A 15171-nucleotide genomic window follows, 5' to 3' on the forward strand; every position below is an offset into this window, starting at 1 on the left:
TTTTCTACATAGACAGTGATGTCTTCTGTGGACAGAGACAGCTTTATTTCTTCTTCCCAGTCTGTGTGGATTGTATTTGTAAAATTTGCTATCAAGTCAACTTTTTTAACTTTTCATGGGTGGGGGGGATAAAATGTCAGTAATAATTTTAAATACTATCAAATGCTTATTGTGATTTGACATTATGCTTTTTTTTCTTTAATCAATGTTTAGATTTTCTATATTCCATTTGTTGAGCTAGTTGATGTAGGATATTACATAAACTGATTTTCACATTTTGAACCAGTCTTTCATTACCAGAATAAATACCCCATAGTTATAGTATATTATGCTTATCATTAATTGTTGGATACAATTAGTTAGTATTTTTGAAGATTTTTGCATTTCTTTTCATGGTAATATTGTTCCTTTGTTACATATATGTACCTGGTTTTGATATTACTCACTGCCTTCGCATCTACTCCGACTCATAGAAACCCTATAGGACAGAGTATAACTGTCCCCATGAGTTTCCAAGATTTTGACTGTCGATGGATCAGAAAGCCTCATCTTTCTCCCATGCAGTGGCTGATGATTTCAGACTGCTGATCTTGCTGTTGCAGCTTAGTGATAATCCACTCTCCCACCAGGACTCCTGGATTTGATATTAGGATACTGCTCATGTCACAGAATGAATTAGGAAATATTCCCTCTGCTCTTGCTTTCTGAAAGAGATTATAAGAGAATTTATTGAATTACTATTTTTTAAAGCCTGTAGAATCCTCTATCATTTCAGTAGTATATTAAACAATCACTGTGTTTAATATCCAAATGCCTCCTAAATGCACTGAATTTTGGTAAAGGAATTAAATGTTCCTTTAAAAAATTCTTTTCCATTTTTCTATATGTTAATATTTAAATTTATTACTAATATTTTAATATATCTACAACATGAGTATAGGAATTCATTTAGATCACTCATATAAAAATATGTATCTACCTTGGTAATTCCAGTATTTTTACTTTTCTGGGTATTGTGGGGTTTAGAACGTGGTAATATAACCTTAATTTCTCTGACACTTACATAGTTTGTAATAATCTCCTTTCTTCCCTATTGTCTCCTTTATTCCTCCCTTCCTCTCAGTAGACTGACTTTCTATCACATGGCAGAGAATGGCCACAAATAAAATCTCTGCCCAAGGGTTTTCTGGTCTTTGAAATACCCAAAAACCTGGTTTTGGATTATAGATTCTCAACTCAGTTCTCACAAGAGAGTAAAACCCACTTGTTTTTTAAGTGAATTTTTGTTGTTCAATTGGCTGAGCCTCCATAACACACCATCACAGATCAATGCAGAGAGAGCAGGAGCAGTTATCTGTAAATGAGATATAAATTGAGTAGACCCCTTAAGGTGGCATCTACAGTCCAAAAGGGGAAGTACTATACCACCTAGAAACTGAGGGAAGAGTAACTTTTGTGGAAGGCTGAATTATATACTGTTCATGTACATTATATTAGTATATACCAATAACACTACACTGTATCACATAACAATATTGATGCAGTCAGGTATCACCAAGTCTATTTCAACTCTGGATGAACCCCCATGTGCAGAGTAGAACTGGGCTTTGGGATTTTCAAGGATGTGATCTTTGTGAAGCACATCACCAGGCTTGTTAGATTCCTCCGTGTTGATTTTTTAATAGTTTTATTATGGGCTCATACAACTCTTATCACAATCCATACATATATCAATTGTGTCAAGCACATTTGTACATTCATTGCCCTCATCATTCTCAAAACATTTGCTCTCCACTTAATCCCCTGGCATCAGGCCGTCATTTTTCCCATCCCGCCCTGCTCCCCGCTGCCTCATGAACCCTTGATAATTTATAAATTATTATTTTGTCATATCTTGCCCTGTCCGACATCTCCCCTCACCCACTCTTCTGTTGTCTTTCCCCCAGGAAGGAGGTCAAATGCAGATCCTTGAGGTCAATTTCACCTTTCCAACCCAACCTCCCAGTATCACCGCTGACCCTGAAGGTACCATCGTCCCTGGTTTCCCTGTGTTTCCAGTTCCTATCTGTACCAGGGTATATCCTGTGGTCTAGCCAGATTTGTAAGGTAGAATTGGGATCATGATAGTGGGGGAGGAGGAAGCATTTAGGAACCAGAGGAAAGTTGTATTTTGTAAATGACAAACTTTTAGTGAGGAGTCAAATACTTGCTCATTTTCAATACCTCATGGCTCAGTAAAATACCATAGGATATTATAATGTGATGAGTTATAATAATAGATATAAAAATTATAAATGACCTGTAGTTCTTTATCATGGAGTCTTCTACAACCTCACAACATTTTGATCCCATATTCCCATCACTTTACCTACAACTTCAGTCCAGATTCCTTTGTTGCCCCTCAGTTACACCATCCACCGTGGTGTCAGAGGGGTGAGGAATAGTCCTGGGTCGGGGGAGCACAGGCACTGTCTCTGTACAACGTGTTCTTCTCTTGACTAGCACCCTAAGTGCATTTAGGTTTCTGCTGTAAGCCTCTTTATAACAAGTGATTATTCTGAGAAGCATTTGTTTTTACTGTGTAACTTGCTTACATCTTACTGTGAATTAAGTGATTTGCAGACATGAACCAAAACTCAAGATATTATACAGATTCTGACATAACTCGTCCACTACAATTCCCCGATGTACCACAGCTTATCCTGCTGCCTCTTTGTGTTTCCTGTTCCCATTTCTCCTTCCTCCATAACCCTCTGAATTTTGTCCCTGGGCAAGTGCTGCCCTCTTTAACTCAGAGTTCATTACTGGAACATGGACGAGAGTTCTGTTCCAGACATGACTGATGTTTGCATGCTCCATGAGTCCATTGAATCAATTGTCTTTGCATTTCAATCTTTCGGCCTCTGGAGAAGAAGTGTTCTATAGTTGCATCTTCTGCTGTTCACATTAGATAAGGGTTGAGAATTTTTATTTTTTCACTGAGGTTCCCACAACTTTCAAGAATGCTTGTCATAAAATATTTCGTCAAACACATTTGTCAAATGAACAATCAAAATCATAAGGAATTTTTAGAGAAATATAAAGTTTAAGGGAAAAGATAGTATTAGAAGAAAGAACAACTAGGCAGTTTCACAAATAGAACATTGAGCACATGAGATTCATGAACACGAGATATACAGATATGAATTTGGATTAATTAATTGATTATTTAAAATAGAAATGATAGCATATCCCTTAAACCACTGTTCACAGGTTATGGCAGAATTTGTAATGCTCTTTTCTCTTTCCCAGTAGTTTCATCAGCTACATGGAACCAGGAAACCACACTCACATTCCAGAATTCATCCTTCTGGGGCTTTCTGAAGAGGCAGAGCTGCAGCCCCTCCTCTTTGGACTGTTCCTCTCCATGTACCTGGTCACCTTCACTGGGAACCTGCTCATCATCCTGGCCATCACCACAGACTCCCACCTCCACACACCCATGTACTTCTTCCTCTCCAACCTCTCCTTTGCTGACATCTGTTTTACCTCCACCACTGTCCCAAAGATGCTGATGAACATCCAAATGCAGAACAAAGTAATTACATATGAAGACTGCATCACTCAGATTTATTTTTTCTTTCTTTTTGGGGGCTTAGACAACTTCCTGTTGACAGTGATGGCCTATGACCGGTTTGTGGCCATCTGTCACCCACTGCACTACACGGTCATCATGAACCCAAGATTCTGTGGTCTCCTGCTTCTGGCCTCCTGGATGGTGTCATTTCTGCAGTCTGTATTAAATGGTTCATTGGTTTTGCGACTATCTTTTTGTACAGAATTGGAAATCTCCCATTTTTTCTGTGAATTTAATCAGGTCATCCAACTTGCTTGCTCTGACACCTTCCTCAATGTCTTAGTGAAGTACTTAGTAAGTGGACTTTTGGGCACTATTCCACTCATTGGGATCCTTTTCTCTTACATGAAGATTGTGTCCTCCATTTTGAAAATTTCATCAGCTGGGGGCAAATATAAAGCCTTTTCCACTTGTGGGTCCCACCTCTGTGTGGTCTCCTTGTTCTATGGTACAGCTTTAGGGGTTTATCTTAGTTCTGCCGCTATTGAAAACTCCAGGGCCACTGCAATTGCCTCAGTGATGTACACTGTGGTCACACCCATGCTGAATCCTTTTATCTACAGTCTGAGAAATAAAGACATAAAGCAAGCCCTAAGGAAACTTTTCAGCTGAGAATCACCTTTTTAACATAAACACATCCTTAAGTTTAGAGAGCTCCTTTTGAAAAAAATTTCAAAATCACAAAAATCTGTATTATACTTTCCTCAGTTCTTATGTGCTTATGTGCATAAATAAATATCCTTAATACTTAAGACATAATAAGAAAAATTGAAGACAATACATGAAATTACTTCCTGCATATATTTAAATGTATTTACTTTAATCATATCATCCCTTCAATGGCCAAGTCTTTCAGGGTGCCTTCAGCTTTCATTAGGAAATAGATTTTCATCACTAGCCATAGAGGAATAGCATGCAGTTATCACAAAGGACCAGTGCTCATTGTCATCCTGATCCATTAAAAACTGGGACAGAAAATCTCTGATTCCTATTTTCAAAAATGTTTTTATTGTGATTACATCTGGCATGACACCTTCAAACCCCCTGGTTTATTTTCTTTACACTGAAGTTCTGTTGAATATTTTGAGCATGAAGTCTGTACACTTGTTATTAATAAATTATGAAATGCAATGTTGGTATATTCAAATATTGGAAATGGCTTCCAGACCACACTGAAAACCAGACCAGCTGAGCACGTGGATGCCTGTTCTATGCTCTAAGAGATGGTGGAATCCGTGAGACCGATGACACTGACTTCCTGGACATGACTAACCTTCTGCCGTGCAGATAGTAGGAATTTTTGTTGTAATTGTTGGTTCAAGACAGTAGTTACAATACCTCTCAGAAAATCCATTTGTTTAGCAAACGGATATATATCCCTTCGTGGCTTCAGTGACACTAATGGAGATTTGTCTTTATCGTTTCACAAGAACCCAGTGCTCTCCAATTCTGCTTGACCACAAAATTATCTTCACCAAAACATCTGCCTCACTTTTGCTCTTGAGTTACTCCCTGTAACCTGATTAGCATCTCAAATAATCACAGGTGAATCTCTTTGTCTTTATCATTTTGGAAATTACAGCTCCATATATTTGCTCTGCACACAGGAAGAAGCTCCATTGTGTTAAGCTCTGGGCTACTTGAAAGGTTGGATATTCAAACCTATTCACTGCTCAGAGGGAGAAAGATGAGACAATATGCTCCCATTATGATTACAGCTTTGTTTATTTCCATGTCTTATACTCTCCAATGTCTCCCTTCATCCACTTTTCTGTTGTCCGCCCACCAGGGAGGAGGTTATATGTAGATCATTTTGATCAGTTTCCCCTTTCTCCCACACTTCTCCTTCCCCTCCTGGTATTTCTCCTCTCATTATTGGTCCTGAAGGGTTTATCTGTCCTGGATTCCCTGTAATTCCAGTTTACATCCTCTGGTCTAGCTGATTTGTAATGTAGAATTGGGACCATGATAGTAGGGGTTGGTGGGAGGGGAAGGAAGCATTAAAGCATTAAAGAACTAGAGGAAAGTTGTATATTCCTGACTGGATCATTTTTTCCTTGTCACTTTTATGTAAGGCTGTTTTCCAATTGTCTGCAGATTGGCTTAGCATCTCAGCTCTGCGTTCCCTCTCATTTCCATGTTTTCATTGTAGTATATACAGTTAGTTCATGATTTTTTAAAAAATGAATTCTTTGTGGAGCATGAAGTGAGTGTTTGGTAAAACAAAAAAAAGCCCAAAGTACCTCACTGCTATGGAGTCCATAGCAGCACAGCAGCTCTATAGGACAGGATCAAATGGCCTCTGTAGGCTCTCAGATCTGGAATTCTCTGCAGGAGCAGAAAGTCCCATCTTTATCCTGTGGAGCAGCTGGTGGTTTCAAACAGCTCACCTTGAGGAGCACAGTCAAACTCCCACACATTCTTAGATACTCTGTTTTTAGGACAAAAATACTGTGGTGAAATATATAATATAAAATCAACCATTTAAAACATTGTGAAAACACTCCTTGAGATTACATCAAGTCTTACAGAGTGGTTTCTCAGTGTATTTTTAGAATTTGCACAGTTTATTTCCACTCATCCATTGCTAACCTCTTAATGTACCTGCTGTCCCTTATGCCGTTTCCTCCTGTGTGCCCATTTCCATTCCTCCTTCTCTGTGAGCCCTTCTTACTTTAGGATCTGAAACTGTTAGTTTTTCTAATATGGAGCAAGTTTATTTCTAGTTTTATGGGTCACTAAGGGCTGTAATCTTGGTGGTATCACCAGTCTCTATCCAACCAATAAACATTATAATTTTGAGTTCTGCTCCACATTCTTCTCCTACTTCTGTAGTAATTTATATAACGGATAATTTATGTTAGTGCCTTCTAGGATGGGCTTATTCAGAGGAGATTGAGTTGATATCAGGAAACCATCCTACCCTCAAGATAATGGAGACTGATATTTTCAAGGTCCCTTGGTCCACCAGTTTGTTTCCACGTGTTTTTCAGTTTCCATCACTTTTATTTTCTCTGGATGGAGAGAGACAAAAATTTGCACATGTTATGACCGCTTATGAGGACATATGTTTCCAGGTGCTAAGTACCAAATCAGAACACAGAGAATTGTGTTTGCTAACTCTGCTCTGCCAGTTGACCTTGATGCGTCCAAGATGATGGTTCTGATCCCCCAGGCTCAGGGTCTTCTTTCCTCAAGGTGTTTGTTTATGTCTAAGAGGTTTCCATAATTTTACTCTGATCATGTCCCTATATGTTTCATCAAAGAAGGAAAGTCTTTGCCCAACAGAGAAACACCCCTTCTAGGAGTGAAAGTTAAAGGGAATCTGAGCTTTGTGTGTTCACGATAGGAATCACCGGGATTCGCTTGCTGAGTGGGAGTAGGGGAAATGCAGCAATGAAAAGAAGGGCTGACTTGGGCATATTGCATTGTTTCCTGGTCCACAGAGACTACCCATGAGAGATGCGCAAGGTGAGAGATAAGAGGAGGACTGGCTGGTGTGAACTTTTAAAAGTATATTAAACATTTAAATATATATTTGTAACAATGGTTAAATACATTTACGTATAGTTCTGTGTCAAATCTGTAAGTATTCATGGTACACTCCAAGACTCCTAGACCTGTCAATAAACACCCTTATTTCACTAGTACATCACAGGTCATTCGGGACATTTTAAGGTGAAAAGACATGCCTAGAGGGTTGTTGACAGATTTTTTAAAAAGGAATTTTTGGCTATTTGCATTTTGAACTAATGTTTTTTGCCTGATGATAGAATAATTTGGCACGTGAAAGGAACTCTCTGCTCCAGGACTGAACTGTTACAGGGTGCCTGTGACTACCTGGATCCACTTATGGAGTGCAAGTGAGAGAAATGCTGCAATCAAGAGATGGGTTGAGTCTGGCCACTGCCACCAAGGGAGCTGGTTCACAGAGACTAGATGAGAAAATGAGAGCAGGTTGATTGATCCTAAGTTCATTTCTGAGCACAAGAGGGATAGGCTTGCTGAGGATTCGTGATGGGGCCCATGGTCTAAAGGCAAGGCAGCCAAGGGGGCATCCTGGTGAGAGGAAGTGAAGCAGCCCACATTGAGCTGACCAGAAACTGACAAGATGAAGAGCAGTTGTTTGAGCCTGTGAACTGGTGCATATTGCGACAGACTTTATGGATGGCCTGTTAGGATTTGACTTTGATTATGGATGCTGACGTCACAAGGTTCCATCTTGAATGCAGAGTCTTCACATCACAGATTAGGATTATCTCATCAGAGCACTGGACTGATAGAAGCCAGCACTACAGAAATTGGATACACATAATGAGGGATAAAGGCATGAAGTGGTTGGCTTACAACTTTCATAGATTTGGGAGTATGTTCATAGGATTATGAAGTAGGGGATCCCATAAGTGTAGAATGTTTGTGTTTTGTTCACTTATAGAATGTTATATTTAAGTGAGGGTGACACATTTTTTAATTGTGTGAATTTGAGGTTTATCCTGTGAGATACAGATACAATTAGATTAATGTTCGTTTGAAAATTCTATATTAGTGGTTCTCAACCTATTGGTTGTGAACCCTTTGTGCTTTGAATGACCATTTCACAGGGGTCACCTATGACCAATGGAAACACTGCTACTCTATCCGTCTCCAGGCGGGTCGTTCAGATGCAGATACGCCCACATGCAAGTACCCCATATGATTATGTCATTGCACCAGCTCCATCACATACATCTTGTACAAATACAAGTGTATGTGACTGGGTTGGCACCATAATGTGCTTATGTGGACCAGTCACACAAGTGTAGAGAGCTGCTACTGTGTTGAGAGAAGCTACTGTGTATAAAGAAATTGCTGTGTTGAAAGCAACTACTCTGTTAAAAGAAGTTACTGTATTGAAAGCAGCAGGAATAGAGGTAAAACAACACATCATGAATTATAATTACTGGTAGAAGCAAAATCTTGTCCTGTAAAATCATCAGCCACTGATATGTATGTGTGTATGTGTATATACATGAATGGAACTTAATCTGGATGCTGATTGGTCTTTTTATATTCCGCTGTGATTGACACAACAACCACATTGAAACAAAACCTAATTAACACATTACCAACCTAAACTGCAGTGGGTTTGAGGTCTCAAGTCACCAGGTACTCTATGATAGAAAGATTTGGCAGTTTGTTTTATAAAGATTACAGCCTGCGGAACCTCTGTGGAATTCTGGTCTACCCTCCAGGGTCACTCTAAGTAAGAACTGACTCCACAGCAGTGAGTTTGATTGTGATTTCTTACCCACTAGGCATACATTTTCAAGAATCATCCATTCTGTATCATGTAATCCTGCTTTATGGTTTCTTAATGATGGAACAATCATCCAGTGTATGTCAAGGCCACATTGTGTTCATCTGTTGATGGACATTTGGATTGTTTCTATCAGTTAGTGCTTGCGAATACTGTTCTTGTAAGCATTCATATACCAGTGTTTGTTTAAATACCTATATTTAAATACCTATAGTATCTACCAGTGGAATTGGTGGTCACTTGCTGCACCTAGGGGTAGCATTTGGAGGAACCAATGATCTGTTCTTCACAATACTTGCATGCTTTCACCCCACCAGCCATATGTGAAAGCTATATGTGAGTAGTGGAAAAGTTTGAGCCAAAGTTTGATTAAATATTAACTCAAATATTCCACATACGTTTTAAATCACCATAAAAATTTCTTATGTATAAAATCATGCCAAAAAAAAAACGAATTGCAGAATGGAAAGCAGCACAGAATTTAATGCACTGGGTATTCCTGTACAAATACTGAGTATCCTTTAATATTAGACCTTTTATTCAGTCACTGTGCTAGTTCCCATTCACTATTTATCATACGTGGACTAATCAGTTAGGTATGACTTTCACTGATGCTAATAGGCCAAACCAGAACAGTGAGTGGTGGAGTTCAGTTGTAAAGGGTACAAAAAGGTCCCTGAAGCAAATACCAGTCAGGTCACAGGAACCTCTTCCCTAGAACACTTCTTCCACTCTCCATCCTCTACCTATTGCCCTAAATGGTTCCTCCTCAGAAAGATTTCCCCTCTTCTCTCCTCATGTCTTCCAGTAGAGTGAATCCTTCTGCAATACACATGAAAACCTCTTGAACTTTCTTTCTTCTTTATTTTTTTTTCTCTTTTTACTCTTGGTAAAATCTTTTGCTGCCTTTTTTTTAAATTTATTTTTATTTATTTACATTTTATTAGGGGCTCATACAACTCTTATCACAATCCATACATAAACATATACATACATCAATTGTATAAAGCACATCCGTACATGCTTTGCCCTAATCATTTTCTTTCTTTTTTTTTTAATCTTTTTATTGGGGCTCATAAGGCTCTTATCACAATCTGTACATACATCACATGAGCAAAGCACCCTTATACATTCGTTGCACTCGTCACTCTCATAATTCACCTTCCACTTGGGTTCCTGGAATCCATGTAGCAGATACAAAGGAACAAAAACAATCATTGTGTGATCACCTTCCTCACATAATGGCTGAAGACGAAAGTGTGCATAAGCAAGTGTGGTGAAGAAGGCGGATGGTGCCCGGCTACTGAGAGATATAGCGTCTGGGGATTTAAAGGCTTGAAAGCAAACAAGCGGCCATCTAGCCCAGAAGCAACCGAGCCCACACGGAAGCAGCACACCAACATAGGTGACCATGAAGGACAGAGTAGACCAGGTCTCCAACATCAAAGATGGGGTGGTGGTGAGAATCACGTCACCGTGAAAGAGGGGGAGTGCATGATGGGGACCCAATGCCCACCTGTAGAGAGCTGAACACCCCTTCCAGAGGGGTAGTGAGGAGGAGATGGGCCACACAGGGTTCAGTGTAACAACAATGAAACTCAAAACCTTCCTCTAGTTCCTGAATGCTTCCTCCCCTCCCAACCATCATGACCCCAATCCTACCTTGCCTTGCGGACCTGGTTGTACCAGAGGATGTACAGCGGTGCAGTGGGGATCTGGAGGCACAGGGAATCTAGGACAGACGAACCCTTCAACACCAGTGGTGGGAGTGGCGACACCAGGAGGGAAGAGCATGTAGAAAGGGAGAACCGATCTCGGAGATCTATGTGTAACCTCCTCTCTGGGAGATTGTCAAGGGGGAGGTGGGTGAGGGGAGACGCCGGGGAGTGTAAGACAAGATATAATAATTATTTATAAACTATCAAGGGACCAGGGGTGGGATCGAGGAGGGAGGGGGATGGGGGGAAAAAAAGGGAAAACGTGCTGATTCTTCTTTATTTTTTAACTGTTTTATTGTTGGCTCTTACTGCTCTTTTCACAATCCATACATATATCCATTGTGTCAAGCACATTTGTATACATGTTGCCATCAACATTTTCAAAACATTGTCTTTCTACTTGAGCCTTTTATATCAACTCCTCATTTTCTCATTCTCTCACCCTCCTTCTCTCCTGAACCTTTGATAATTTATTTTAAAGCAATTCTCCATGCCTTGCCCCAACTATGTCTCCATTCGACTTCTTTTCTGTTGTTCCTGCCCTCCCCCAAGAAAAGATTACACGTGGATCATTGTGATCTGTTCCACCTGATTCCCCCCACATTCCCCTCACACTCCCAGTATTCCTATATCTCTTTGTACTTTCCATTCACAGAACAGAAAGCTACCAAATGAACAGATTCCCGGTCAGATAACACTTAGCATATCACAGGTGTCATTGATTTGAATTAGCAAATCAGTCTCATAAATAATAATATAACCCTATGAGTATATTGATAAAGTATGTGTAAAGTTATAATGCTATATATTATGTATCATTCTATTATAGGATATTATGAAATAAAATGTCAATATTATGTATGAACCAGCTTATTGTGACATTTAGGCTTTTTATTTATTATTACCTTTAGATGTGTAGACACTCACTGAGAATATCATATAATCTTACTTCCCTTCTTGCATCCCTACCTACAGAGATGGCATTCCATTTACTCACAGAGTCTACTGTCAATAAAAGACATGGTAATAATACAGTAGTGAGGCTGGTGGGACTCTATGTGATCATAAAATTCTGGCATCTTGGTAATGATGCCCAGCTGTGTTCTTTGGGTCTTTGGAGAAGGGAATGCATCTCAGAGTGATCACTAGACATTCCCCTGCATGCTGGAGACACAGCACAATAGAGATGACCACCTTCGGTGAAGAAGTTGTCCAATGGGAGAAAGCTATACACGGTTCTCCACATTCTCTCCCAAAAGACAAACTGGCAAAAGTTTGAATTTTGTTCCCTTAGTTCCAGAGAAATAAAATTCTCAGGGAATGTGACATTAAAAGATACTTCATAATGAGGCACAAGGGATTTCATCCACTAGAGAAAAATGATTATAAATGCTTCCTCTACACTGACCAAGATCTACTTGATTCATCTAGGTGATGAGAAAACACTATTGTGCCTTCCAGAAGCCTCATGAGTGGGTCCATCTCCATGTCCTTCATGGAGCACAACCTCTAACTTTAGCAGTGTCACATGGGAGAAACTGCATTGGTGAAGTCTTCACTGGATGAGCTACAACATGATTGCAGGTGCCTGTAGATGGGTGGTGCGTGCTAACCCTCTCTTATTGGTAGTATCTGTAGGTATATAACCACTAATAACAAATAAAAGCAATTTTAATGGCATAAAGTACTGCTAAGTTAAAGTACCTGATTCTGGCTACATGACAATGTCTTCTTTCTGTGATCCGTCTTCCCCGGTGCTGGCTCTCATTCCTGCAACCTCTCAACAGCCTTCCTTGCTTCACTGCATTAACGTGTCTGTTAACCTCATTCAACTATTTGTTCACACTGTAACTCACAGAACTCTTAGGTAGCATTAAATTATAGTCTGGACATAAAGAAACGAGTAGACATTTCCCTTCTTTCCAGTATCTGACATTCTCCGTAAGGGAACAGACGGTAAGTGTGTGCTTATCCCGGCTCTGCAATCCTACTGACATGGATCATAATGTTGTTGCCCTTCCTGGGGACTTTTAGTGAAGATTTCACAGAGAGATGATGGTCACACTGAGCTTTGATGGAGGAGACAGGTGGGAAATAATGTTGGGATTATTAAAACCATACGGTGTGCACTCAACATTGCTCATTATAATGAATGCCTGATGAACAAAGAAAGCAAGGGATAGAATGTGAAAACATGACTGTGGACAGGTAGACAGCAGCCATGTAACACACAGCTGTATATTTTGCCTAAGGAAGGACAACTCTGAAATTAGCGAGAGTCAAGGCAGAATTAGCAGCACAGTCTGTCTGCAGTCAGACTTGCCTTTGGAGACATTGCTCTGGTCCATGTGCCGAGCAGATTCCTGCTCATGGGAAACCCTCAGAGGGATAAAGAGTGGAAAAATCACAGTAGAAGTGGGAGATGAATCTGTGACCCTTGGAAGTATAATGCATCCCCAAATCCACTGAGTAGTACGCCTCTGCTCAACATTTTAAATTACTTATTTATTTTAAATTTTTTAAAGTTGTTTTTTTTAACTCTTCTATAAAATTGGCATCAGAATTTCAGTTTAAGAGATGCAGAATATGTGAGGTAAAGCTGTGATTTTTCTAGTCCAAGGCAAGTAACGAACTCTGGGTCAAGTTTAAAGCTTGTTATTTTCAAGGTATTTGCATAGGACTAATTTTAAAATTTGTACTTAACTTACTCTTTCAATCGTTTCTCTAACGCTAATTTATTGTAATGTATTTTTCTTTTTTTTTTAAATAAATGTGTTAGGACCCAATCCAGACATCATGCCATTCCACAGTTCAATCGTATCAAGCAATGCTGTATATTATCAGTTTCAAAACAGCTTTTTCCTTCTTGTGCTTCTTGATATCAGCTCCCTCTTATTCTTTTTCCCTGCCCCCATCTTGATCCTCTGCCATCCCCAGCAGGAACTCTCATTCTAGTTATTGTCTCTGACCATAATTAACATACAGGAGTAACGTGGTTATCCAACAGAGTACGGTAGAGATAACCATAGTAGACTAAAATAATAATTTGACTTCAAGGGTTAAAATCTTGTCATTAGAGCTCTCTACGTGGTGCACATTCTGGTTGTTAATATTTTAAAATATTTTCTATTTTTCTTCATATTGGGATTTATCTCTGTTGTATTTTGTTTCGTGGTAACTCTCTTGGATTTTGGTTATGTATTTTCTTATGTTCTTTGTGACATGCAAGCCAGCATGGTTGAAGCTCTAGAGATAACAGGTTTGTTTGTTTTATTTAATAGAAAAATTACAAATACAGTAAAGACATTTCCCATAACCTTTCACTTAGTTGACTATATTCATCTCTATCCAGAATCTTGCATTTATTTGTCAGACTTTCTTGGACTCCTGTGGCTGTGACAGTGACCTTGATATCTTTCTTGTTTGATGGCCATGCAATTGTTGATGTGTGTCGGTGACCTATTTTGTAAAATGTCTCTCACTTGGTATTTGGCTGATGTTTTGTTTCATGAGAAGATTGGAATTATGGAGTTTAAATTTTTTAAATATTGTTTTCTTGGTTTTTTGGAAGAAGACCACAAGGGTTAAATATCAAGTTCATCTATCAGTTTTTTCAATAGCTATACACTGGTTTAGGCCCTGATTAAAATTGTATTACGTATATAAATCTAGTTGGGAAGATTTTACAATTCACAGTATTAGTGACCCTTCCAGCTCATGAACAGAGGATATCTGTGCATTTGGTCCTTTCATTTCACTCACTGGTCGTATGTAGTTTTTAGACCATGGATTTTGTTTTCATTTAGATCTCTTATTACCACAATATCATTTGATAGATCGCTGATCATTATTGTTATGTGGAAATGTATTTGAGGCGTTTATCTTTATTTTTCCAGCTATCATTTGGCTCTCCTTATCAGTTTTAGTATTTTTCTGTTGTGGCTGTTTCTTTGGGTTTTCTACATCGACAGAGATGTCTTCTGTGAACAAAGACACCTTTTTTCTTCCTTCCCAGCCTGTGTGATTTGTATTTTTTGTTTGTGTTATTGTGTTTGTTACTACTTGCATTTAAATAAAAGGTTAAGAGGGGATATTCTTGCCCTATTATGAATCCAAAGGGAGAAAAATCTAAATTTTCACCATTAAACATCACCCCAGTGGTAAGTTTTCTTGGGAGAATTAAACTGTAAGTAAAAAATTTCAATGGCATCAAATGCTTATTGTGATTTGTCATTATGACTATTTTTCTTTAGTCGATGTTCACTTTTTCTACATTTAAAATTTTTTAACAAGTTGATGTAGGATGTTACATAAATTGATTTTCAAATTTTGAACCACTCACTCTTTGCTGGAATAAATACCACTTAGTTGTAGTATATTATACTTGTCATATGTAGTTGGATTCAACTATTTAGTATTCTGCTGATGTATTTTTCATTTATTGTCATGGGTAATATTAAATGGTAGTCTTCCTTTGTTAGATATTTGTACCAGGTTTTTATATTACTCACTGACTTTGAACCTATTCTGATTCATAGAGC

At 38.8% G+C, this 15171-nt stretch overlaps 1 protein-coding gene across 2 annotated transcripts; it reads left to right on the forward strand.

The window, feature by feature from the left end:
- Positions 1–884: 884 nt before the first annotated feature.
- Positions 885–4228, forward strand: LOC142432326 (olfactory receptor 7A5-like). Of its 2 annotated transcripts, XM_075537458.1 has the most exons (2): positions 885–917; positions 3278–4228. In XM_075537458.1, the coding sequence occupies exons 1-2, from the start codon at positions 885–887 to the stop codon at positions 4226–4228; spliced, it is 984 nt and encodes a 327-aa protein (XP_075393573.1). The 2 variants fall into 2 exon arrangements, with proteins under 2 accessions (XP_075393573.1, XP_075393583.1); XM_075537468.1 differs by lacking the exon at positions 885–917 and having other exon boundaries at positions 3251–4228.
- The last annotated feature ends 10943 nt before the right edge of the window (positions 4229–15171 follow it).

The sequence above is a fragment of the Tenrec ecaudatus genome, chromosome 1, assembly GCF_050624435.1.
Source record: "Tenrec ecaudatus isolate mTenEca1 chromosome 1, mTenEca1.hap1, whole genome shotgun sequence".
NCBI classification, from domain to species: domain Eukaryota; kingdom Metazoa; phylum Chordata; class Mammalia; order Afrosoricida; family Tenrecidae; genus Tenrec; species Tenrec ecaudatus.

Excerpts from the sequence above, each read along its gene's own strand:
- LOC142432326 (XM_075537458.1), top strand. The coding sequence starts at position 885 with ATGTTAATATTTAAATTTATTACTAATATTTTA. Across the intron at positions 918-3,277 it reads AATTTATTACTAATATTTTA|TTTCTCTTTCCCAGTAGTTT; the intron begins ATATATCTACAA and ends TTGTAATGCTCT.